Source organism: Oncorhynchus nerka, linkage group LG27 (assembly GCF_034236695.1).
Source record: "Oncorhynchus nerka isolate Pitt River linkage group LG27, Oner_Uvic_2.0, whole genome shotgun sequence".
In the NCBI taxonomy this organism is placed as follows: domain Eukaryota; kingdom Metazoa; phylum Chordata; class Actinopteri; order Salmoniformes; family Salmonidae; genus Oncorhynchus; species Oncorhynchus nerka.
This window is the reverse complement of record NC_088422.1, coordinates 49796619-49820093: the sequence shown is the minus strand read 5'-3', so window position 1 is coordinate 49820093 and position 23475 is coordinate 49796619. Positions and strand designations below refer to the sequence as shown.

Sequence of the window (23475 nt, the reverse complement as noted above, 5' to 3'; positions counted from 1 at the left end):
TACTGTTGGAATAAGGTCACGCCAATCATCATAATTGTATTACCCACTTCGCAGCCTTTTCCCCCCGGGACTTATGCCTGGTCGGCATGACCAGCCGACTAGGCAGGGCCTCAGGCAGTCTGTAGTTTCCATTCTGACGACCAACCTGTTTCATTTATTCTAGAAGAAATGGCTTTTCTTTCTGATGTTTATGGTATGCGCAGCTAAATGTAAGTGCCAACATCCTGATGGCTTGTTGTTTGGAGCTGTCTGTTGTAAATACAGTGCCTTCGGAAAGTATTCAGACCCCTTGACTGTTTCCAAATTTTGTTATGTTTTAGCCTCATTCTAAAATTGATTAAATAAATAACAAATCCTCAGCAATCTAAACACAATACCCCATAATGACAGGTTTTGAAAACATTTTAGAAATGTTTGCTAATTGATTAAATATAAAAAAACAGATATCTTGTTTACATAAGTATTCAGACCATTCACTATGAGTCTCAACAGGTGTATCCTGTTTCCATTGATCATCCTTCGGATGTTTATACAACTTGGTTGAAGTCCACCAGTGGTAAATTTAATTGATTGGACATGATTTGGAAAGGCACACACCTGTCTATATAAGGTCCCACAGTTGTCAGAGCAAGAGCCAAGCCATGAGGTCAAAGGAATTATCCGTAGAGACAGGATTGTGTCAAGGCACAGATCTGGGGAAGGGTACCAAAACATGAACACAGTGGCCTCCATCATTCTTAAATGGAAGAAGTTTGGGACCACCAAGACTTTTCCTAGAGCTGGCCTCCCGGCCAAACTGAGCAATCTGGGGAGAAGGGCCTTGGTCTGGGAGGTGACCAAGAACCGCATGGCCACTCTGACAGAGCTCTAGAGTTCCTCTGTGGTTATGGGAGAACCTTCTAGAAGGACAACCATCTCTGCAGCACTACACCAATCAGGCCTTTATGTTAGAGGGGCCAGACGGAAGCCAGTCATTAGTAAACAGGCACATGACGGGATATGTTATCAGAGTCGGTACAGCCATCCGGTTTCTTCACCCATCGTGCCACAGAAACAAACATCTCTCTGGTAAGAAGAAGGGTGGGGGTGTATGCCTTATGATTAATGAGTCGTGGTGTGATCATAACAACATACAGGAACTCAAGTAATTTTGTTCACCTGACCTAGAATTCCTTACAATCAAATGCCGACCGCATTATCTATCAAGAGAATTCTCTTCCTTTACAATCACAGCCGTGTATATCCCCCCCAAGCAGACACCTCGACGGCCCTAAAATAACTTCATTGTACTCTTATGTAAACTGGAAACCACATATCCTGAGACTGCATTTATTGTAGCTGGGGATTTTAACAAGGCTAATCTGAAAACAAGGCTCCCTAAATTTTATCAGCATATCAAATGCGCAACCTGGGCTTGCAAAATTCTGGATCATTGCTACTCTAACTTGCGTGACGCTTACAAAGCCCTCCCTCGCCCTCCTTTCGGCAAATCTGACAACAACTCCATTAGGTAGCTTCCAGCCTATAAAAAGGAAACGCCCATGCTCAAGTATGTTCAACGCTGGTCCGACCAATCTGATTCCACTTTTCAAGATTGCTTTGATCACGTTGACTGGGATATGTTCCGGATTGCCTCAGACCACAACATACGCTAATTCGGTGAGCGAGTTTATTAGCAAGTGCATCGGTGATGTTGTACCCACGGTGACAATTAAAACCTTCCCCAACCAGAAACCATGGATTGATGGCAGCATTCATGCAAAACTGAAAGTGTGAACCACTGCTTTTAATCATGGCAAGGTGACCGGAAACATGACCGAATACAAACAGTGTAGCAATTCCCTCCGCAAGGCAAGCAAACAAGCTAAGCATCAGTATAGAGACACATTAGAGTCGCAATTCAATGGCTCAGACACAAGACGTATGTGGCAGGGTCTACAGTCAATCACAGATTACAAAAAGAAAGCCAGCCCCGTCATGGACACCGACGTCTTGCTCCCAGACAAACTAAACAACTTCTTTGCTCACTTTGGGGACAATACAGTGCCACTGACACAGCCAGCTCCCCAAACCTGCGGGCTGTCCTTCACCGCAGCCAACATGAGTAAATTATTTAAACGCGTTAACCCTCGCAAGTGGCTGGTATGTTTACAGACATATTCAATCAATACCTATCCCAGTCTGCTGTTCCCACATGCTTCAAGAGGGCCACCATTGTTCCTGTTCCCAAGAAAGGTGACTGAGCTAAACCAGTATCGCACTCACTTCCGTAGCACCCACTTCCGTCATCATGAAGTGCTTTGAGAGAATAGTCAAGGATCACATCACCTCCACCCTACCTGACACCATAGACCCACTTCAATTTGCTTACCACCCCAATAGGTCCACAGACGACGTAATCGCAATCACACTGCCCTAACCCATCTGGACAAGAATACCTATGTAAGTATTCTGTTCATTGATTACAGCTCAGTATTTAACACCATAGTACCCTTTAAACCCATCATTAACCTCGAGACCCTGTGTCTCGACCACCCCCTGTGCAACAGGGTCCTGGACTTTCTGACGGGCCGCCCCCCAGGTGGTTAGGGTAGGAAATCACATCTCCACCCTGCTGATCCTCAACACTGGGGCCTCACAAGGGTGAGTTCTCAGCCCTCTCCTGTACTCCCTGTTCACCCATGACTGTGTGGCCATGCACGCCTCCAACTGAATCATCAAGTTTGCAGATGACACTACAGTGGTAGGCTTGATTACCAACAACGACGAGACGGCCTACAGGGAGGAGATGAGGGCCCTCAGAGTGTGGTGTCAGGAAAATAACCTAACTCTCAAACGTTAACAAAACAAAGGAGATGATCGTGGACTTCAGGAAACAGCAGGAGGGAGCACCCCCCTATCCACATCGACAAGACAGTAGTGGAGACGGTGGAAAGTTAAGTTCCTCAGCATCACAGACAGAGTGAAATGGTCCACCCACCCACACAGACAGCGTGGTGAATAAAGCACAACAGCGCCTCTTCAACCTCAGAAGGCTGAAGAAATTTGGCTTGTTACCAAAAACACTCAAACTTTTACAGATGCACAATCGAGAGCATCCTGTCGGGCTGTATCACCGCCTGCTACGGCAACTGCTCCACCCACAACCGCAAGGCTCTCCAGAGGGTAGTGAGGTCTGCACAATGCATCACCGGGGACAAACTACTTGCCCTCCAGGAAACCTACACCACCCGATGTCACAAGAAGGCCAAAAAGATCATCAAGGACAACAACCACCCGAGCCACTGCCTGTTCACCCCACTATCCTCCAGAAGGCGAGGTCAGTACAGGTGCATCAAAGCTGGGACCGAGAGACTGAAAAACAGCTTCTATCTCAAGGCCATCAGACTGTTAAACAGCCATCACTAACATTGAATGGCTGCTGCCGACATACTGACTAAAATCTTTAGTCACTTTAATAATAAAAAATTGGATGTAATAAATGTATCACTAGTCACTTTAAACAATGCCACTTTATATAATGTTACATACCCTACATTACTCATCTCATATGTACAGTGGGGAGAACAAGTATTTGATACACTGCCGATTTTGCAGGTTTTCTTACTTACAAAGCATGTAGAGGTCTGTAATTTTTTCATAGGTACACTCCAACTGTGAGAGACGGAATCTAAAACAAAAATCCAGAAAATCACATTGTATGATTTTTAAGCAAAAATTAGCAATTTTAGAATAAGGCTGTAATGTAACAAAATGTGGAAAAGGGGAAGGGGTCTGAATACTTTGAGAAATGCACTGTATGTACAATTTGTGTTAAACTTTCTAGCTAGCTAGCTAGCACTTGTTCTCCCGCTAGAGTTAGCATGAACATTAGCATTGTCATCCGGAATGCATTACCTTTTGGTATGCTAATTAGCATTTGTTAGCATTTGAATGTGGTTGTAGATCACGTAGTCATGGTAATTTATAATGTGTATCTATTTCTACATTGCTCTATTGTTTCTTTGTGCATCTAACATGTGTTTGGGTCCACATAGCCTGTTTAGTTTGTTGACATGCAAATAGTTATATATTACCCATACCCTAAGTTCTCCTATTTTCTTTACAGAACCACAATTATTATAAGAGAGAGTGGTGGTGTATGTGTGTGTGTGGATCTTCATTAAACCCTTGAACTGAAACTACTACTCCCTCATGTTCTGAACGGACACCCTGTTGTGGTTGCTACCAGCCTAAAATCCAGCACCTAAGTTTTTATCCCTTCTTATTGGTCCTTCGAATTCCTAAACAACCCATTTGAGCCGGATGCAGTAACAAGCTGTGGTCCACCGTCAGACTCCCCCACCCCCACATCGTCTGGTCGACTATGAGGTAAGCTACGAGACAAGGCAGACACCACTACAACGGGGGACAACAAGAACAGCAAGCAGCTACCCTCCTGTACAAGATGAGAGAGAAACCAGTTCTTCCAGAACAGCCTTAACATGCTTGAAGCTGATAGAAGAGGAAACTGAGAAGTTGACACTGGAGATTCTGGAGCTATCGGAAGAGCTAAATTCATCCACTTCAATGGGTCCCCAACCGTTCAAGTCATTACCCAGGTTGACTCGCAACAGTGAAGATGGAGCATCACCAGCCACTTAGAGGGCTGAATTCACATGATTGACAATGTCAGTCAAAACCTAACCATTGTGGTCAGCCTACACCTGATCGTCATCGTCAGCCCACACCTGACCGTCGCCACCGTGACTACTCACTGGGCCGCTACGGTCAGCCTACACCTCATCGCCACCATCAGCTCACACCTGACTGTAGCCGCCGTGACTATTGACCTGACCGACACCGCTGGGACTACTCACCTGAGGAGTACGGTCAGCCTGCGCCTGATTACCGTTGTAAACCCTCAACTGATTGCCAATGTCAGCCCACGCCTGACTGTTGCTGCTACGATTACTCACGTGACCATTGTCGTCAGCCCTCACCTGACCGTTGCCGCTGCGACTATTCGCCTGACTATCGCCGCTGGGCCTACTCACCTGATCGTCATTGGTACTCACCTGTCCCCTACTGCACCCAGCCGGGAGCACTCCTACCGTGGACCAACTCCTAACATCCCCAACTTCATCAATGAAGACCCAAAAGAGTGGCCCTCGACAAGACTGAAGGTGGCCCTCGACAATGTGCTACCGGTAGATGCAAGAGTGTTTCAGATATTGGTGGCAAGAGCTTGAACGAACAACTCTTTCCCGGATCTACCTTGAGAGCTACTCTGCTTGGAGTCCTTCTTCAGTGACATAAAGGGGATGTTCCATCAAGTCTGCTTGCTACCCGAGATCAGCCTCTTCTCCGGTTTCTGTGGCAAGACCTAATCAGTGATGATTTCCCTGATGGCTATGAGTGGCAGGTTCTTCACTTTGGGACAACATGTAGCTCCTGCTGCGCCTCGTTTTCCCTTCAGAAGTATGTGTTCGACCACAGCGACCAAGAAGAAGATGTGCGCTTCTGTATAGAATGCTGTTTCTATGTAGACAACTGTCTACAAAGCCTCCCTTCTGTGGATGAGAGTACTGGTCGGAGAGCAGTGAGCTGTTGTTTACCCAGGATGGTGTGGAACCCCAAGAGAGCACCCTTGGATTACGATGGCAATGTCTGTCTGATTCCAGAACATGATGTCATGGCTTTAGAAGCTTCTGATAGGCTAATTGACATCGTTTGAGTCAACTGGATGTGTACTTGTGGATGTATTTCAAGGCCGACCTTCAAACTCAGTGCCTCTTTGCTTGACATCATGGGAAAATCAAAAGAAATCAGCCAAGACTTGTAGACCTCCACAGGTCTGTTTCATCTTTGGGAACAATTTCCAAACGCCTGAAAGTACCACGTTCATCTGTACAGACAATAGTACGCAAGTATAAACACCATGGGACCACGAAGCCATCATACCACTCAGGAAGGAGACGCGTTCTGTCTCCTAGAGATGAATGTACTTTTGGGCGATAAGTGCAACTCAATCCCAAAACAACAGCAAAGGACCTTGTGAAGATGCTGGAGGAAACAGGTACAAAAGTATCTATATCCACAGTAAAAGGAGTCCTATATCGACATAACCTGAAAGGCCGCTCAGCAAGGAAGAAGCCACTGCTCCAAAACTGCCATAAAAAAGCCAGACTACTGTTTGCCACTGCACATGGGGACAAAAATTGTACTTTTTAGAGAAATGTCCTCTGGTCTGATGAAACAAAAATAGAACTGTTGGGCCATAATGACCATCGTTAAGTTTGGAGGAAAAAGGGGGACGTTTGCAAGCTGAAGAACACCATCCCAACCGGGAAGCACGGGGGTGGCAGCATCATAATGTGGGGGTGCTTTGCTGCAAGAGGGACTGGTGCACTTCACAAAATAGATGGCATCATGAGGAAGCAAAATTATGTGGATATATTGAAGCAACATCTCAAGACTTCAGTCAGGAAGGTAAAGCATGGTCGCAAATGGGTCTTCCAAATGGACAATGACCCCAAGCATACTTCCACAGTTGTGGCAAAATGGCTTAAGGACAACAAAGTCGAGGTATTGGAGTGGCCATCACAAAGCCCTGACCTCAATCCTATAGAAAATGTGTGGGCAGAACTGAAAAGTGTGCGAATAAGGAGGCCTACAAACCTGACTCAGTTACACCAGCTCTGTCAGGCGGAATGGGCCAAAATTCACCCAACTTATTGTGGGAAGCTTGTGGAAGGCTACCCAAAACGTGTTTAAACAATTTAAAAGTTAATGCTACCAAATAATAATTGAGTGTATGTAGTAAACTTCTGACCCACTGGGCATGTGATGAAAGAAATTAAAGCTGAAATAAATCATTCTCTCTACTATTATTCTGACATTTCACATTCTTAAAATAAAGTGGTGATCCTAACTGGCCTAAGACAGGGAATTCTTTACAAGGATTAGATGTCAGGAATTGTGAAAAACTTAGTTTAAATGTATTTGGCTAAGGTGTATGTAAACTTCTCACTTCAACTGTATTTAAGCCAGTCAAATAAAACATACTTATTCTATTTTATTTCAAACATGAATGAGGTGGCATTGTGTGACAATAAATGGTGACATTTTAGTTTTTGTGGTCAGAAATGGCGTAGGCCTAAACCTATATCATGAGTGTGAATCTGGAAGTGAAATTCAAAGATTTTAAGAGCGGAAGTGGGGGGTGTCAAATATCATCTTGAGAAATCCTCGACAGCTTTCTAAACATGTTGAATCACTGGGAAATCCGTTGGTAAACCGGTTTTGTGAGATCCATAACCAAAAAGACACCGTCTGTGTCTGGAAAGTATCCCATTTCTCTATATAGTGCACTACTTTAGACCAGGGTCCATATTTTACTTATCTGGTCAAAAGTAGTCTACTATGTAGGGAATAGGTAACAATTTCAGACACACGCCAGATAGTTATACCTTGGTAGGTATCATACAGCCTACAGGGGTGATAAGGATTGATATACTGTTACACAACTTTCTTTGTTATGTCCAATGGTTATTCTATACAGGTGAAACGTTAGTGAGCCAAACACAATACATTAGAAGAATACTCATTTTGTGGCATATTATTGAACATATTGACCAGATTGAGCATGTTTCCAATTCAGATATTATACAAATATTCCTGATATTTTAGTGAATTTGGGAGATTCACTCAATGGGTTCTAACAATGACTGGCAAAGATATGCTAATATGGTAGTAGGTAGCTGGACACAGTCCAAGATTCTGTCTGTCTGTTGTCCTGGCAGATTGTGGTCTATTTTTCTAACCTCTCGTGACAACTACAGTACTTCAGGAAGTGGGGAAATAGTAGAGGAAGTCCCTTGTTACTTCACAATATGATGAGCCGGGATTAAGGAATTTACTCACAACAAGATTAGGAAATGATAGAATAGAACAAAAACTTCTAGTATTTCACCTGAGGGAACAACAGGATTAAGCCTACTCTCCATTTATTGTTATGACCTCAGACAACTTTAGAAATGAAGTTTAGTTTCCTACTCCTTTAGGAAGATGGATTTAAACATACAGTAAATATTGTATTCGTATTTAGATATACATTACATTTTTTGTCATTTCGCAGAGGCTTTTATCCAGAGCTACATGTATTTTACAGTCAGTCAGTGCTTGTAACTAAATTAAGTCGGGAAAAACAACAACATATACCACAGTCATTTCAACTATAGACCATTCTTTGCACTTTAACCGTAATGTATGGAAAGTAATTTACAAATAAAATTACAAGGTAGTATTATAATACGTTTTATTATAAAGTCAGGTGTTAAGTTGCTTAATCGGACTCATCTTACTTAGTGTTGACATGAACAATGGTTTATCTTCTATTCATTTAGTTATATTGAGATTTGAAGTCATGAAAACACATGAATATCTTTAACAGGGAAAAAAGGCAAATGCATTAGTATCCTGTTTTTAAAACATTTCTATTTAACCTTTATTTAACCAGTCCCATTGAGTTAAAAAACATATTTCTTTGAGAGACCTGGAGCACGACAGCAGCCTCAACACATCAGTATCAGACAAACAGGCACATCAACCAGAAGAAGATAAATCAATACAATAAGTGGCACGTCAGTAACGAGCATGTACACAAGCCAGAATTTAACATATGAGTGTAATACTGTACGTCAAACTGTTGCGAGTCCAGTATTTCATCACCAACATCATTAAAGGGGCCATCTGCAGATGTCACATTCCTTTTTGGAATAAATTAATGACATTTAGGCATACACATTGATTCTTGAATTTATAAATGTCTCACGAGCATATTTCAGCATATCTATAGTACCCCATCAGAACCCAAAACATAGCTGGTTTCACTACAATGTTTGTAAACAGAACATATAAACAAACACTATATAGCTTCAAAACATGGTTAAAACTGTATTTTTTTTTAAATATCGTGGATGGTCAGTAATTGCATTCATAGCTCTGTCTCTGAATTTGAGAGCGGTTACATTTCTCCAGCCCCATCCCTCAGCTTTTTAATGAAACTGGCTGGAGGACGCTTTGTTTATCGTTTGAACTGCGGATTGTCCCTTTAAACAATACAATGTGCTAGCTGGTCTGGTAAAACCATCCCACTTCCTCCTGTGTGTAGAGGGAAATTCCCAGTGTGTGCCCAGGGTGTATATAGGACATACAGCTCACAACATGTAGTCAGAAAACATTGGTTCAGAGAACAATTTAGGATTCACAAGAACTAAGGACTGAATACAAGACACTGCTACCTACCTACAAACTTCAAAACAACTCATTAAGGTAAATTAACTTTATATTCTGTCTTTACTCATGTTTGCAATAATACTTCTACTGTATTGATGTCCACGTATTATACAGCTAATTGTGGTAGCATTATTTATTGCTATATAGTGTTAGTAATAACTCACATTTAAAATGTTTATTTAGACTGAACTGTATATGTATTTACTGTTAACATCAGATCTGAATGAGCTTTTAACTCTTCAGCATCTTTAAGCAACTAACTAAGCATGATGCCAATATATTATGGACAGGACAAAGCTTTACAAACTGATGCTTTTATTTTCCAGATCTAACTACACAGACATGGATTTTGAGTCAAACTACAGTTTAATAAAGGTGAGTCCCCAGCTCCTACAAGGACAAGACATACAGTTGGACATAAAACATTCAAATTTAATTATACAGGAAATGTTAAACCCCCCAAAACAATTATACACTGATACAACATATAATGTAATATTTCCTCTTCCCCTGTGTGTGTCCTGTGCAGAACACCTCTGAAAGCGCAGCATGGAGCTCCAAGCTGCCTCAGGGTCTGGATCTGGAGGTATCCCATCACCCCATCACCATGCGCCACATTGCCAACCTCATCATCGCCATGGAGAGGTTAAAGGGTGGCGAGGGGGTTACCATGGGAACCGAGTTCAAGGACAAGGACCTGCTCAACTTCTTGCTGGAGAGTGCTGTGGAAGGTAGGGAGCAAGGTCAAAGACAATGGACTGGAGGAGCACCCTAAGGGGCTAGCCTGATCCCAGACATTCCAAACATCACACTATAGAATACCATTTAAAATGCATGCCCAACACATTGCTTCATTAAAAGTGGTATGCTACTGTAGTGTGGATATCTTAACAGAGCCCATAGACCAGTAGGGATGGAATTAAATTATAATTTTTGACATTTAACCTTTATTTAACTAGGCAAGTCAGTTAAGAACAAATTGTTATTTACAATGACGGCCTACACCGGCCAAACCTGGACGACGCTGGGCCAATTGTGCGCCGCCCTATGGGACTCCCAATCACAGCCGGTTAAGATACAGCCTGGAATCGAACCAGGGTGTCTAGTGATGCCTCTAGCACTGAGATGCAGTACCCTAGACTGCTGTGCAACTCGGGAGCTCAATCAAGTGTATTCATACAACCATTCACTCATCTCCTACATCCTTTTCTCTCTTCTCACCAGAACATATAGTGTTGGAGTTGGAGTCGGCGCCCTCAGCGAGGAGGAGGGCAGCAGGGTTCAGCAGTACATCACAGTATGAGTGTAGCGTCACTGACTCTGAGAACAAGTGCTGGGTACTGATGAAGGAGGCTATGGAGCTGCACGCCATGATGCTCCAGGGAGGTAGCAGCTACCACAAAGGTATGTTAACAACTGAGGCTCAGTCCCAAATTTCAAGGATTTTGTGTAATATATCACAAGACATCTAGTGGCCCATTTGGGTACTTCAGATTATCACAGCTGTCTAATAATTTTTGGCCCTCTGTGTGGCCTTATCACATGCTAAATATATGAACTAATTAAATAAGATGATTTTAATTCACAGTTGAGTTCTGATGAATGATGCTGACTGACTCTTCTCCTCTCCTCTGTCCCAGTGCATTTGAACCTGTCTTCGTACGTCACGCCCGTCCCCATTGAGACTGAAGCCAGACCTGTAGCCCTAGGCATAAAGGGATCCAACCTCTACCTGTCCTGCTCCAAATCGGGAGGCAAGCCCACCCTGCACCTAGAGGTAAATAGCACAACTACTAAATTAATACTACTATTAAATGCCTTAATGCCTTCAGCCTTACAAATGGCACCCCATACTACTACTACTACTACATGTAGAATGTAGGAGATAGTTGCAGTGTAGTTAAATAAGACTCGATAGCTAGGCCAGGGGTGGCCAACCCTGGTACTGGGGAGCCACAGTGTGGACAGGTTTTGTTCCAACAGCCACATCCTTAAACCAATAGCCAGAGAAACATTTATATTCACTCCTGGTGGTGACCTCTGGCCTTTAATATTGAGTTTAACCCCTGATCCGCTCTCTCTCTCCTCAGGAGGTTGCGGACAAGGAGCAGCTGAAGTCCATCAGCCAGCAGAGCGACATGGTGCGTTTCCTTTTCTACAGACGGAACACCGGGGTTGACATCAGTACCCTGGAGTCTGCCAGGTTCAGGAACTGGTTCATCAGCACGGACATGCAGCAGGACTACACCAAACCGGTGGACATGTGTCAGAAGGCAGCCCCCAACCGCTTTACCACCTTCACCATCCAGCGCCACAACTAAGATGGCCGCAAACACTGACACAACACCAGTCAGGCCAAGGCCTCCAATAGAGATCCTCTACAATTCATGTGATTCTATTGGGCCTCTGTGATCAGGACTGGGTTGCCACTGTGGGTGCACGCACATCAACAGATTTAAGTGTATTGCTTGTAAGACAAGAATTTCCTGAGGTTTAGAGTATGTACTGAGTACAGCATGTTACCATTGGGGTGTATTGACGTAGTCAATATTGTGGTAAGCGCCCCTGATATAATCAAAATATGCTTAAAACGAAAACTAAGTCATTATTGTTCTACTATTTATTAATATATCTATAATTCAGTAATTTATACTTATTTATCAATGTATTTATTTGGCTCTGTTGATGTTGCACATATTAATTGATACATGCAAACACTTAAAATTCTTATGTGCTCTTTTTAATAAACATATTTAAATTGAATATATATATTTCTCTCTCATGGTACTGTAATAACATGGTCATTGGGAGACCAAATACCAGAACCACAACACACCAATAAAAAAATATGACAAATGTATATAAATCATAGTTCACCACTATGTTAATGAATTTTCTATAAAATTCACAACTTTAGTAGGAGTACCCAGAGCCATATATTAAGAAAATGTTATATGGCTCTGGGCGTACCCATAGGTATAGAACTATACTTATGGCTACATTCCACAGCAAAGGCGATGTGACACAATAACCAATGTATGGTTGAGTGCTACATCATCGACTGACAGATTGCTATAATATCCAATCAAAACAAGTCGCAACTGGGAAATTTACGACTTCTGACTTCAGTGGATTCCAGACAATTCGGAACCCTGAAAAAAAATAGCCCCAACTGGAAAAAACTCGGAATTCCAAGTTGGAAACTCATCTTTCTAGAGTGCCAACATTCCGACCTGAAGAGCATGGATGTCATGATTTGACCTTGTTTTCTCTCCAGATTTCCCAGTTATCTTGAAAGCACCATAACATATGTGGTCAGAGTCATATATGTAGAATTATTATTAAACACAAGGTCAAATCATGACATCAGTGATCTTCAGGACAGAAAGTCGGAGTTCTAGAAAGAGCCTAAAGAGTTCCCGAGTTGGAATTCTGAGTTGGATGACCGTTCAAAACCATTTCTCACAGCCAGATCAAGTTGTTTTCCCAAATTCCCAGTTGTCTTGAACACACTGAAGTCTGATATTTCCAAGTTCCCAGTTGTTTTGAATGCTGCACTTGGCCAACTTTTAGAATGTTTAATATTGTTCTAATTCTAGACATTCAGTTAGAGGGCATTGTTTCAATATTCCCCATTAAATGTTCATGGGTAGTTAACATGGCTAACATGGAATGTTATAGCGTCATGTAAATCAGAAATCTGTATAAAAAGAGGAGATGCTCATGTCTCCACCCTAACAATGATAGTCATTGTCCCAAAGGAGGGAAGGCAAAAGACAAGGGGTGTGTTCGTAAATTCACTCCGGAGTGCCAGAGTGCGCTCTAGGTGTTGTTAGGTTGTCCTTTCAAAAAATTCAGAGTGTTTCGAGCGCACACTGGATGCGTTCTGACCTCACAAAGGCAGTCAAACACCCAAGCTAACTAGCTAACATTGGCTAGCTACTTCCAGACACAAATGAGAAAACACCTCACTCTGACCATTTTACTTGCCCTAGCAGATCTGGTTTCATGATATCCAGAGCATTGTTGACTGTAACTGTGTGACCAGTGGGCTCTACAATACACCCAATCGTAGGTACAAAATAAGCCCATAGAAATGCATTGTGCTTGTTTTAGACATATTTTGGCGCGAGTGAAACATCTCGCACCGCCTCTTCCTCTGTGTAAATGCATCATAATGCTCAGTCTATACATTCAGTTGTATCGTTTTTTAAAATGTTTATATTCTCCATGTAATGTTAATGGGGAGCTACCATGACTGCCATAGAACGTTGAAGTGTCATGTAAATGCATCATAATGTAGAAACTGCATTAGCCTCTAACTCTATAAATCAGTGGTGATTTTAGCATGTAAATCTGTGACGTGGTAAGGTTGGACCCAGGTGCAGCGAAGAGACCAGACAAGGAATCAGTGGTTAAAGGATAAACATAATACTTTACTGTGATACGGTAGACGCAGGATCACAGTACACTTGGAAAAACCACCACTAAGTCTTGACTACTCACTCAGGAACCAATCGCACACGGTAAACAATTCAAGCGTCTGCAGATGACCACAGAAATCACACCTCTTGTAACAGGGAGACAATCATGAAATAATAAGACACCTGAGTCCAATAAAAGTTCTCTAGGACGGTCTCGGCCGCCCTCTGGTGCGATGACAAATTCTTGGTGGAGCAAACAAAAAACATTTTTTGGGGATGCATGCCAGCAAAGCCACTAAACAATACAAACACTGAACAATACATTAATTGCACTATAACTGTGACAAATGGTGCCCACAAACTGTTAGAGCCTAAAGCTGTCCCAACACCTTACTATTGCTAGACCTGGCTATCAGCGAAGCCTTGTCTGGCAGCGAAACAGTTCATTCAGCCTCATTTACTGACTTTAAAAAATATATATAGAGCTAGGACACTACGTGGTCAATATAACTATTTGTTCAGCACTTTTGAAATGTACAGCGACAGAATTCAGAACATGGGCCATTCTTACAGTATTCTCCCTGTACACCAAGTCAGAATGGTAGGATTGTCACGATCATTTGTAGAAACGGACCAAGGCGCAGCGAATGTTGAGTTCCACATAATTTATTAATAGTGAAACTTAACAAAAACAATAAACCATAAAAAAACAGACCGGTGCTTCATACACTTACTCAAAATACAATATTCCACAACCCACAGGTGGAAAAAAGGCTACCTAAATATGATCCCCAGTTAGAGACAACGATTACCAGCTGCCTCTAATTGGGAATCATACAAAATCACCAACATAGAAAAACAAAACTAGAATGCCACATAGAAAAAATAAACTAGACTAACCCCCCAGTCACACCCTGACCTACTCCACCATAGAAAATAAGGACTCTCTATGGTCAGGACGTGTCAAGGATAAATAAAAGGGGCATATAAGCAGACAATGAAAGCTCGTACAATATTCGATTACATTTCTCTACAACAGGTTATAGGCTACATTGTGCACCACCAAGTCAGAACACTGGGCGAAATTAAGAGGGGAAAATATACCAAATTATAAGGATGAGGCACATGGGCTACTAACAGCTTACTACACAACAGACACTTAGTATTACTTTCTTAGCTACCATATACATATCTCCTTGGCATATTACATCATTTATTCAGCAGCATACCAAACATTTTGGACTCACCTTGTTGTGCTGTGCTCACTTAAACAGGAAGGTGGCACTGCAGTCCTTCGTGGGCAAATTTTGCCATCAAAGTCTGGCATTTTCTGGATTTATGGTGCTTTCAAGACAACTGGAAACTCTGAAAAAAAAACAAGGTCATATCATGATGATGATCTTCAGGTCGTAGCTCTAGAAAGAATCCCAAGTTCCCGACTTACAATTCCGTTGTTGGATAACCATTCAAACCTTATTTTCCTAGTTGGAGCTCGTTTTTTCCTGAGTTCCCAGTTGTCTTGAACTCACTGATGTCAGATTTCCCAGTCTGAGTTAAGTTGTTTTGAGTGTGGCAGAAATCATGCTGGATTGACAGCATGGCCAATGTTGAATGTTTATCATTTTAAGCTTGGAAAAGAGACCCAGACTTGAAACTCCACACCCACTCCACTGAATAGCAAGCTAGTGATTGCTTTGCAATGCTTGCAGTTAGCGACTGATTCCTTCGAAACCACTCATTGTTGAATTTGCAATTTACAACTTGTTGTGGAATGTTTATGTCCAATGGATGATTAGCACCAATATATTTTATCTATTATTTCTCTTAATTATTTATATTCACATGACAAGAATTAAAATGGATTTGCCAGTAGATTGTTGACTTATTTCATGATGACTGCTAGCTAAGATTTTGAAAGTATGATGTAGATTTGGCAGCGATGTAGTGTCTCCATGAGTGACAAAACACTGAGCCAATCACTGCGCAACTAGAGAACATTACCAACCCCTACGCTCAGTATTTTCCACTGGCTGCCCCACCACCACAGAAAGCACTGAGCAAGCTGAAACACCTGCATGTTGGAGCTGCCTTACTCAAGAAAGAAAAAAAAGAGATCACGTTTGTATGCGACTTTAGTAACTCAATGATTAAAAAGTACATTTCTACTTATTTGTATTTTTTGCTCAAATGTGGGGCTCAAAATGACAGGTCGCCACTGCTCTAAATACATGGCTCTGGATGTGGTTAGCTGACACTGTTACTGCACTGGCTCATGTCTCCCTCACTGTTATGGGCTAACACAGAGATAAAGACATAACAAACATTAATTAAACAACGTAAACTATATATAAGTAACAGTGGTGTGTGTAGTCAGTAGTGCCAGTGAGTGGATGCATGCATAGATGGTGATAATGAGGGGTGCCAAAACAAAAACACAAAGAAGCTTCAAAATGCCACAAGCAAAAACAACAATGTGTCTGTGTAAAGAGTCTCTTCAATGTATGGGGGAAAGGTGTATTTATCCCCGGGACACACTGGAGCCCAGATATATCCATTTCGCTGACGACACTTCCGGCTTCGCCCACGACATCTAATTACGGAAAACAAGAGCAAAGAATACGGTCCAAACACTTAAGACACACCCTATCCCCTCAGCCCTCAAATTAAGTGGACACTTCTGATGACGTATTATGAAGTCTGACTAGTATACACTTTCAGGTTAAGGGCGGAAGAAATTATTTTTTTAAATTCGTCACTCGTTCATTCAACGATGATTGTGTTTTCAGCCACCGGTAGATGGTGGTTGCTTTTCTTTCTTCTAAGATGGCATAGCAGTTCAGACGTCTTTTGTCCTCGTCTTGTCGTGTCGTGTATATATATATATTTACAACTTTTTTCACATACATTTTATTTTTATTTTCCATCAACTCATCTTCAATACACTCTCCTGCAACCTGCCTCACCAATTGATATGTATAAATACGTATTATTTACCTCAAATCTGCAATCAAATCTGCAATCCTCCAAGAAGCTAGCCAGAAGCTAATCAGAAGCTAGTTAGCTTCTTTACTGGCAACTCGTTCGTATTCAGCTAACCACGGTTTGTGGTCATTAGCTATCCTTTAACTCGAAAATCTATCGCCAGTTTTGTACGGCGCAGCGCGGCTCGGAACGGAACATACCGGACCGATTTTTTCTCTCCATGTCCCTGGATTTCAACTGCTCTCTGGACATTCACTCCCGGATCTCACAGCTAGCTGGCTGCTATCCGTGTGTCTATCTGCTTTCGTCGATTCCGGAGCAAACATCAATTACTCCGGAGCTAGCGAGCTCCGTCAACCACTCCTGAGCTCCGTCAATCACTCCTGGGCTGCAGTCACCTATCCGGACCCGTTTTACTGCCTACACGGAGCCCCTCCGGGCCCTCACAACTGGACTGCCGACGTTATCTACCCGAAGGAGATCCGGCTGGCTCCTCCGTCGCGACGTTACCTGAATGCCCATCTGCGGCCTGCTAACCGTTAGCTGTCTTACCGGATGCTCTCAGAATAGACAATCGGGCAATTTATTTATTTTTATTATTAACATGTTTCTTCTTGGGCCTCTATAACTATATCTATTGTTTTTATTTTTTTGTTGTTGTGTGATTTGGACTAATTCCCCTCTACAACACGGAACTCCACTAATCTACTGACGGAACGCAAGAGGTGGCTAACAACAGACCTCCATCCTATGCTAGCCTGCTACCGATGTCCTGGCTAGCTGTCTAAATCGCCGTGACCCCCAAACCAACCTCTCCACTCCCTGGACCCTTTTGATCACTCGACTAAGGATGCCTCTCCTTAATGTCAATATGTCTTGTCCATTGCTGTTCTGGTTAGTGTTTATTGGCTTATTTCACTGTAGAGCCTCTAGTCCTGCTCACTATACCTTATCCAACTTATTAGTTCCACCACCCACACATGCAATGACATCTCCTGGTTTCAATGATGTTTCTAGAGACAATATCTCTCTCTTCATCACTCAATACCTAGGTTTACCTCCACTGTACTCACATCCTACCATACCTTTGTCTGTACATTATACCTTGATGCTATTTTATCGCCCCCAGAAACCTCCTTTTTACTCTCTGTTCCAGACGTTCTAGACGACCAATTCTTATTGCTTTTAGCCGTACCCTTATTCTTCTCCTCCTATGTTCCTCTGGCGATGTAGAGGTGAATCCAGGCCCTGCAGTGCCTAGCTCCACTCCTATTCCCCAGGCGCTCTCTTTTGATGACTTCTGTAACCGTAATAGCCTTGGTTTCATGCATGTTAACATTAGAAGCCTCCTCCCTAAGTTTGTTCTTTTCACTGCTTTAGCACACTCTGCCAACCCGGATGTTCTAGCTGTGTCTGAATCCTGGCTTAGGAAGACCACCAAAAATTCAGAAATTTTAATTCCAAACTACAACATTTTCAGACAAGATAGAACTGCTAAAGTGTTGCAATCTACTGCAAAGATAGCCTGCAGAGTTCTGTCCTACTATCCAGGTCTGTACCCAAACAATTTGAACTTCTACTTTTAAAAATCCACCTCTCTAAAAACAAGTCTCTCACCGTTGCCGCCTGCTATAGACCACCCTCTGCTCCCAGCTGTGCTCTGGACACCATATGTGAACTGATTGCCCCCCATCTATCTTCAGAGCTCGTGCTGCTAGGCGACCTAAACTGGAACATGCTTAACACCCCAGCCATCCTACAATCTAAACTTGATGCCCTCAATCTCACACAAATTATCAATGAACCTACCAGGTACCCCCCCAAAGCCTTAAACACGGGCACCCTCATAGATATCATCCTAACCAACTTCCCCTCTAAATACACCTCTGCTGTCTTCAACCAAGATCTTAGCGATCACTGCCTCATTGCCTGCATCCGTAATGGGTCAGCGGTCAAACGACCTCCACTCATCACTGTAAAACGCTCCCTGAAACACTTCAGCGAGCAGGCCTGTCTAATCGACCTGGCCGGGGTGTCCTGGAAGGATATTGATCTCATCCCGTCAGTAGAGGATGCCTGGATATTTTTTAAAAATGCCTTCCTAACAATGTTAAATAAACATGCCCCATTCAAGAAAATTAGAACCAGGAACAGATATAGCCCTTGGTTCTCCCCAGACCTGACTGCCCTTAACCAACACAAAAACATCCTATGGCGTTCTGCATTAGCATCGAACAGCCCCCGTGATATGCAGCTGTTCAGGGAAGCTAGAAACCGTTATACACAGGCAGTTAGAAAAGCCAAGGCTAGCTTTTTCAAGCAGAAATTTGCTTCCTGCAACACTAACTCTAAAAAGTTCTGGGACACTGTAAAGTCCATGGAGAATAAGAACACCTCCTCCCAGCTGCCCACTGCACTGAAGATAGGAAACACTGTCACCACTGATAAATCCACCATAATTGAGAATTTCAATAAGCATTTTTCTACGGCTGGCCATGCTTTCCACCTGGCAACTCCTACCCCGGTCAACAGCACTGCACCCCCAACAGCAACTCGCCCAAGCCTTCCCCATTTCTCCTTCTCCCAAATCCATTCAGCTGAAGTTCTGAAAGAGCTGAAAAATCTGGACCCCTACAAATCAGCCGGGCTAGACAATCTGGACCCTTTCTTTCTAAAATTATCTGCCGAAATTGTTGCCACCCCTATTACTAGCCTGTTCAACCTCTCTTTCGTGTCATCTGAGATTCCCAAAGATTGGAAAGCAGCTGCGGTCATCCCCCTCTTCAAAGGGGGACACTCTTGACCCAAACTGCTACAGACCTATATCTATCCTACCATGCCTTTCTAAGGTCTTCGAAAGCCAAGTCAACAAACAGATTACCGACCATTTCGAATCTCACCATACCTTCTCTGCTATGCAATCTGGTTTCAGAGCTGGTCATGGGTGCACCTCAGCCACGCTCAAGGTCCTAAACGATATCTTAACCGCCATCGATAAGAAACATTACTGTGCAGCCGTATTCATTGATCTGGCCAAGGCTTTCGACTCTGTCAACCACCACATCCTTATCGGCAGACTCGACAGCCTTGGTTTCTCAAATGATTGCCTCGCCTGGTTCACCAACTACTTCTCTGATAGAGTTCAGTGTGTCAAATCGGAGGGTCTGCTGTCCGGACCTCTGGCAGTCTCTATGGGGGTGCCACAGGGTTCAATTCTTGGACCGACTCTCTTCTCTGTATACATCAATGATGTTGCTCTTGCTGCTGGTGAGTCTCTGATCCACCTCTACGCAGACGACACCATTCTGTATACTTCCGGCCCTTCTTTGGACACTGTGTTAACAACCCTCCAGGCAAGCTTCAATGCCATACAACTCTCCTTCCGTGGCCTCCAATTGCTCTTAAATACAAGTAAAACTAAATGCATGCTCTTCAACCGATCGCTACCTGCACCTACCCGCCTGTCCAACATCACTACTCTGGACGGCTCTGACTTAGAATACGTGGACAACTACAAATACTTAGGTGTCTGGTTAGACTGTAAACTCTCCTTCCAGACCCATATCAAACATCTCCAATCCAAAGTTAAATCTAGAATTGGCTTCCTATTTCGCAACAAAGCATCCTTCACTCATGCTGCCAAACATACCCTTGTAAAATTGACCATCCTACCAATCCTCGACTTTGGCGATGTCATTTACAAAATAGCCTCCAATACCCTACTCAACAAATTGGATGCAGTCTATCACAGTGCTATCCGTTTTGTCACCAAAGCCCCATATACTACCCACCATTGCGACCTGTACGCTCTCGTTGGCTGGCCCTCGCTTCATACTCGTCGCCAAACCCACTGGCTCCATGTCATCTACAAGACCCTGCTAGGTAAAGTCCCCCCTTATCTCAGCTCGCTGGTCACCATAGCATCTCCCACCTGTAGCACACGCTCCAGCAGGTATATCTCTCTAGTCACCCCCAAAACCAATTCTTTCTTTGGCCGCCTCTCCTTCCAGTTCTCTGCTGCCAATGACTGGAACGAACTACAAAAATTTCTTAAATTGGAAACACTTATCTCCCTCACTAGCTTTAAACACCAACTGTTAGAGCATCTTACAGATTACTGCACCTGTACATAGCCCACCTATAATTTAGCCCAAACAACTACCTCTTTCCTAACTGTATTTAATTTATTTATTTATTTTGCTCCTTTGCACCCCATTATTTTTATTTCTACTTTGCACATTCTTCCATTGCAATACTACCATTCCAGTGTTTTACTTGCTATATTGTATTTACTTTGCCACCATGGCCTTTTTTGCCTTTACCTCCCTTCTCACCTAATTTGCTCACATTGTATATAGACTTGTTTTTTTTTTGTTTTGTTTTGTTTTTTACTGTATTATTGACTGTATGTTTGTTTTACTCCATGTGTAACTCTGTGTCGTTGTATGTGTCGAACTGCTTTGCTTTATCTTGGCCAGGTCGCAATTGTAAATGAGAACTTGTTCTCAACTTGCTTACCTGGTTAAATAAAGGTGAAATAAATAAATAAATAAAATATATGTGCTAGTCAATTAAGAGTGAATGTCTACTTATATTAAATATATCATTATTAACAATGCTCCTACTGTATGACAGCTAGCAAATTAATTAGCTAACTAACGAGAGGCTACCTAGCTGGAACTGCTGAAGAAGGAAAAATCATATCTACTTTTTATGAGACGTGTTTGTGCCGTCATGTGCATTAGTTGCACAATTTCTAACATATTTGCATTCATTTTTACTTACACTTGTGTGTTTGTAACGGATTTCCTCCTCTTCGTCTGAGGAGGAGTAAGGATCGCAGAGTGGTAAGTGTTTTTAATTAAAGAAAACACTGAATCAATACAAAATGAACGAACGAAACAGTCCTGTCTGGTGACATACACACGTAACACAAAGACAGAAAATAAACATCCACAAAACACAGGTGGAAAAAGGCTACCTAAGTATGATTCTCAATCAGAGACAACTAACGACACCTGCCTCTGATTGAGAACCATACTAGGCCGAACACAGAAACCAAACATAGAAAAACAAACAGACTGCCCACCCCAACTCACGCCCTGACCATACAAACAAAGACAAAACAAAGGAACTAAGGTCAAAACGTGACAGTGTTCCATTATCCATGGATGTTGTTTTTAAGTTTTCGCAGACTTTTCTTAGCAGATGTACAATCGTAGCAAATGTAATTATTGGGTGTTTTAGGCCCGGGGTGAACATAATTGTACACTCGCAAAGCCGACTAAAATGAGGGTTGAGGGGTTTATGTTGCAAAATTCCCTTTCTTGGCTAAACATTTGGACCGACCCCTAAGATGGAGACGAGGATTCCCCCAGGGGCATAAGGCGAGGGTAAGTGGACGAGGGTGTGTCTTAAGAATTCGGCAGACAGAGTGGGAGGGTCGTCACAAAACTCGCACCAGCGACTCCTGTGGCGGGCCGGGCACAGTGCACGCTAACCAAGGTTGCCAGGTGCACGGTGTTTCCTCCAACACATTGGTGCGGCTGGCTTCCGGGTTGGATGCGCGCTGTGTTAAGAAGCAGTGCGGCTTGGTTGGGTTGTGTATCGGAGGACGCATGACTTTCAACCTTCGTCTCTCCCGAGCCCGTACGGGAGTTGTAGCGATGAGACAAGATAGTAGCTACTAACAATTGGATAATATATATATATATATATTTCCCTTGTTGTCAAAAACATCTTTCAGGAATATAATTACATTTCAGTAAAAATTGAAGACCTCCCAACTTATTAAACACATTATTTGGAATGACATACCATATTGAATCAGTATTGATCAAACATCTTTTCAACCAGTTTAAATACGTGTTATTTATGTCCAAAAAAATCCAACACTTCTACACCGCCTTCAGCTCTATTGTTAGAAAGGACTGACTTTTTTAGTTTGTGAGACTTATTTTTCCAGATGAAGTCAAGAAAGGTCTTATTGATCTCTTTACAAGTAGCAGGATTTACACATAACGATAATGAGGGGTACACAAAATGAGACAGTCCCTCTGCCTTGGACAGAAGTACTCTCCCAAGTATAGAAAGTTCTCTTTGTAGCCAATTATTGAATATATTTTTGGTTTTCTTAATTTTAGGAGAGAAATTCAAATGTTGTGTTTTTTGACAGATGTATTCCTAAATATTTAACAGAGTCCTTTACAGGAATATTTTCTATTTCTTTATCATCAGAGTCAAATAAACATAAGATTTCACATTTAGAAACATTCAGTTTTAATCCTGATGCAATAGAAAATACAGTTATAGCATTAAGGGCATGGGCGACCTGGTCTTTGTCTCTTAAGAAAATAGTAGTGTCATCAGCCAGTTGGGAAATGGATTTCTATGTTAAAAATGTTTAAGCTATACAAATTTGAATTATTCAGAAATATTGAGACCAAAATGAATAAAAATGGCGAAATTGGGCATCCCTCTCGTACAATTCTGTTGATACTGAATCTTTTGGAAGTATTAAGGTTTAGTAACACAAAACTATTTATATCTTTGTAAAACATGTGAATTACTTTGATCAAATTTTCACCAAATCCAAAAAGTTTAAGAGACCTAAAGAGAAATTCATGTTCAGTTGTGTCAAAGGCTTTTCAGAAGTCCAAAAATAAGGCAACCACATCAGAGTCAATTGCATCTGAATAATCTATAAGGTTCAAGACTAAACGAATGTTAGAGCTTATGCGACGGCCCTTCATAAATCCCGTTTGAGTCTCATCTCATTTATAATGGTATC

At 42.4% G+C, this 23475-nt stretch overlaps 1 protein-coding gene and 1 long non-coding RNA gene across 2 annotated transcripts; one reads left to right on the top strand and one right to left on the bottom strand.

Annotated features, from left to right (window-relative positions):
* The first annotated feature begins 9155 nt into the window (after nt 1-9155).
* Nucleotides 9156-12046, top strand: LOC115111931 (interleukin-1 beta). The gene is made up of 6 exons (XM_029638479.2): nt 9156-9315; nt 9606-9654; nt 9809-10010; nt 10504-10683; nt 10920-11056; nt 11370-12046. Exons 2-6 carry the CDS (start codon nt 9622-9624, stop codon nt 11598-11600), a joined length of 783 nt encoding a protein of 260 aa, XP_029494339.1. The 5' UTR covers nt 9156-9315; nt 9606-9621; the 3' UTR covers nt 11601-12046.
* On the bottom strand, nt 9742-21667 carry LOC135565328 (uncharacterized). Its single transcript, XR_010461536.1, has 3 exons — nt 21471-21667; nt 14951-15068; nt 9742-10001 (listed from the first exon to the last, which is right to left on the bottom strand). It is a non-coding gene; the product is annotated as an uncharacterized LOC135565328 (long non-coding RNA).
* Between the last annotated feature and the right edge of the window lie 1808 nt (nt 21668-23475).

Bases quoted from the DNA above. Each gene is read 5' to 3' on its own strand.
- LOC115111931 (XM_029638479.2), top strand. From the start codon at position 9,622: ATGGATTTTGAGTCAAACTACAGTTTAATAAAG. The intron at 10,011-10,503 runs GTAGGGAGCAAG...TCTTCTCACCAG, and splicing joins GCTGGAGAGTGCTGTGGAAG to AACATATAGTGTTGGAGTTG. The intron at 11,057-11,369 runs GTAAATAGCACA...CTCTCTCCTCAG, and splicing joins AGCCCACCCTGCACCTAGAG to GAGGTTGCGGACAAGGAGCA.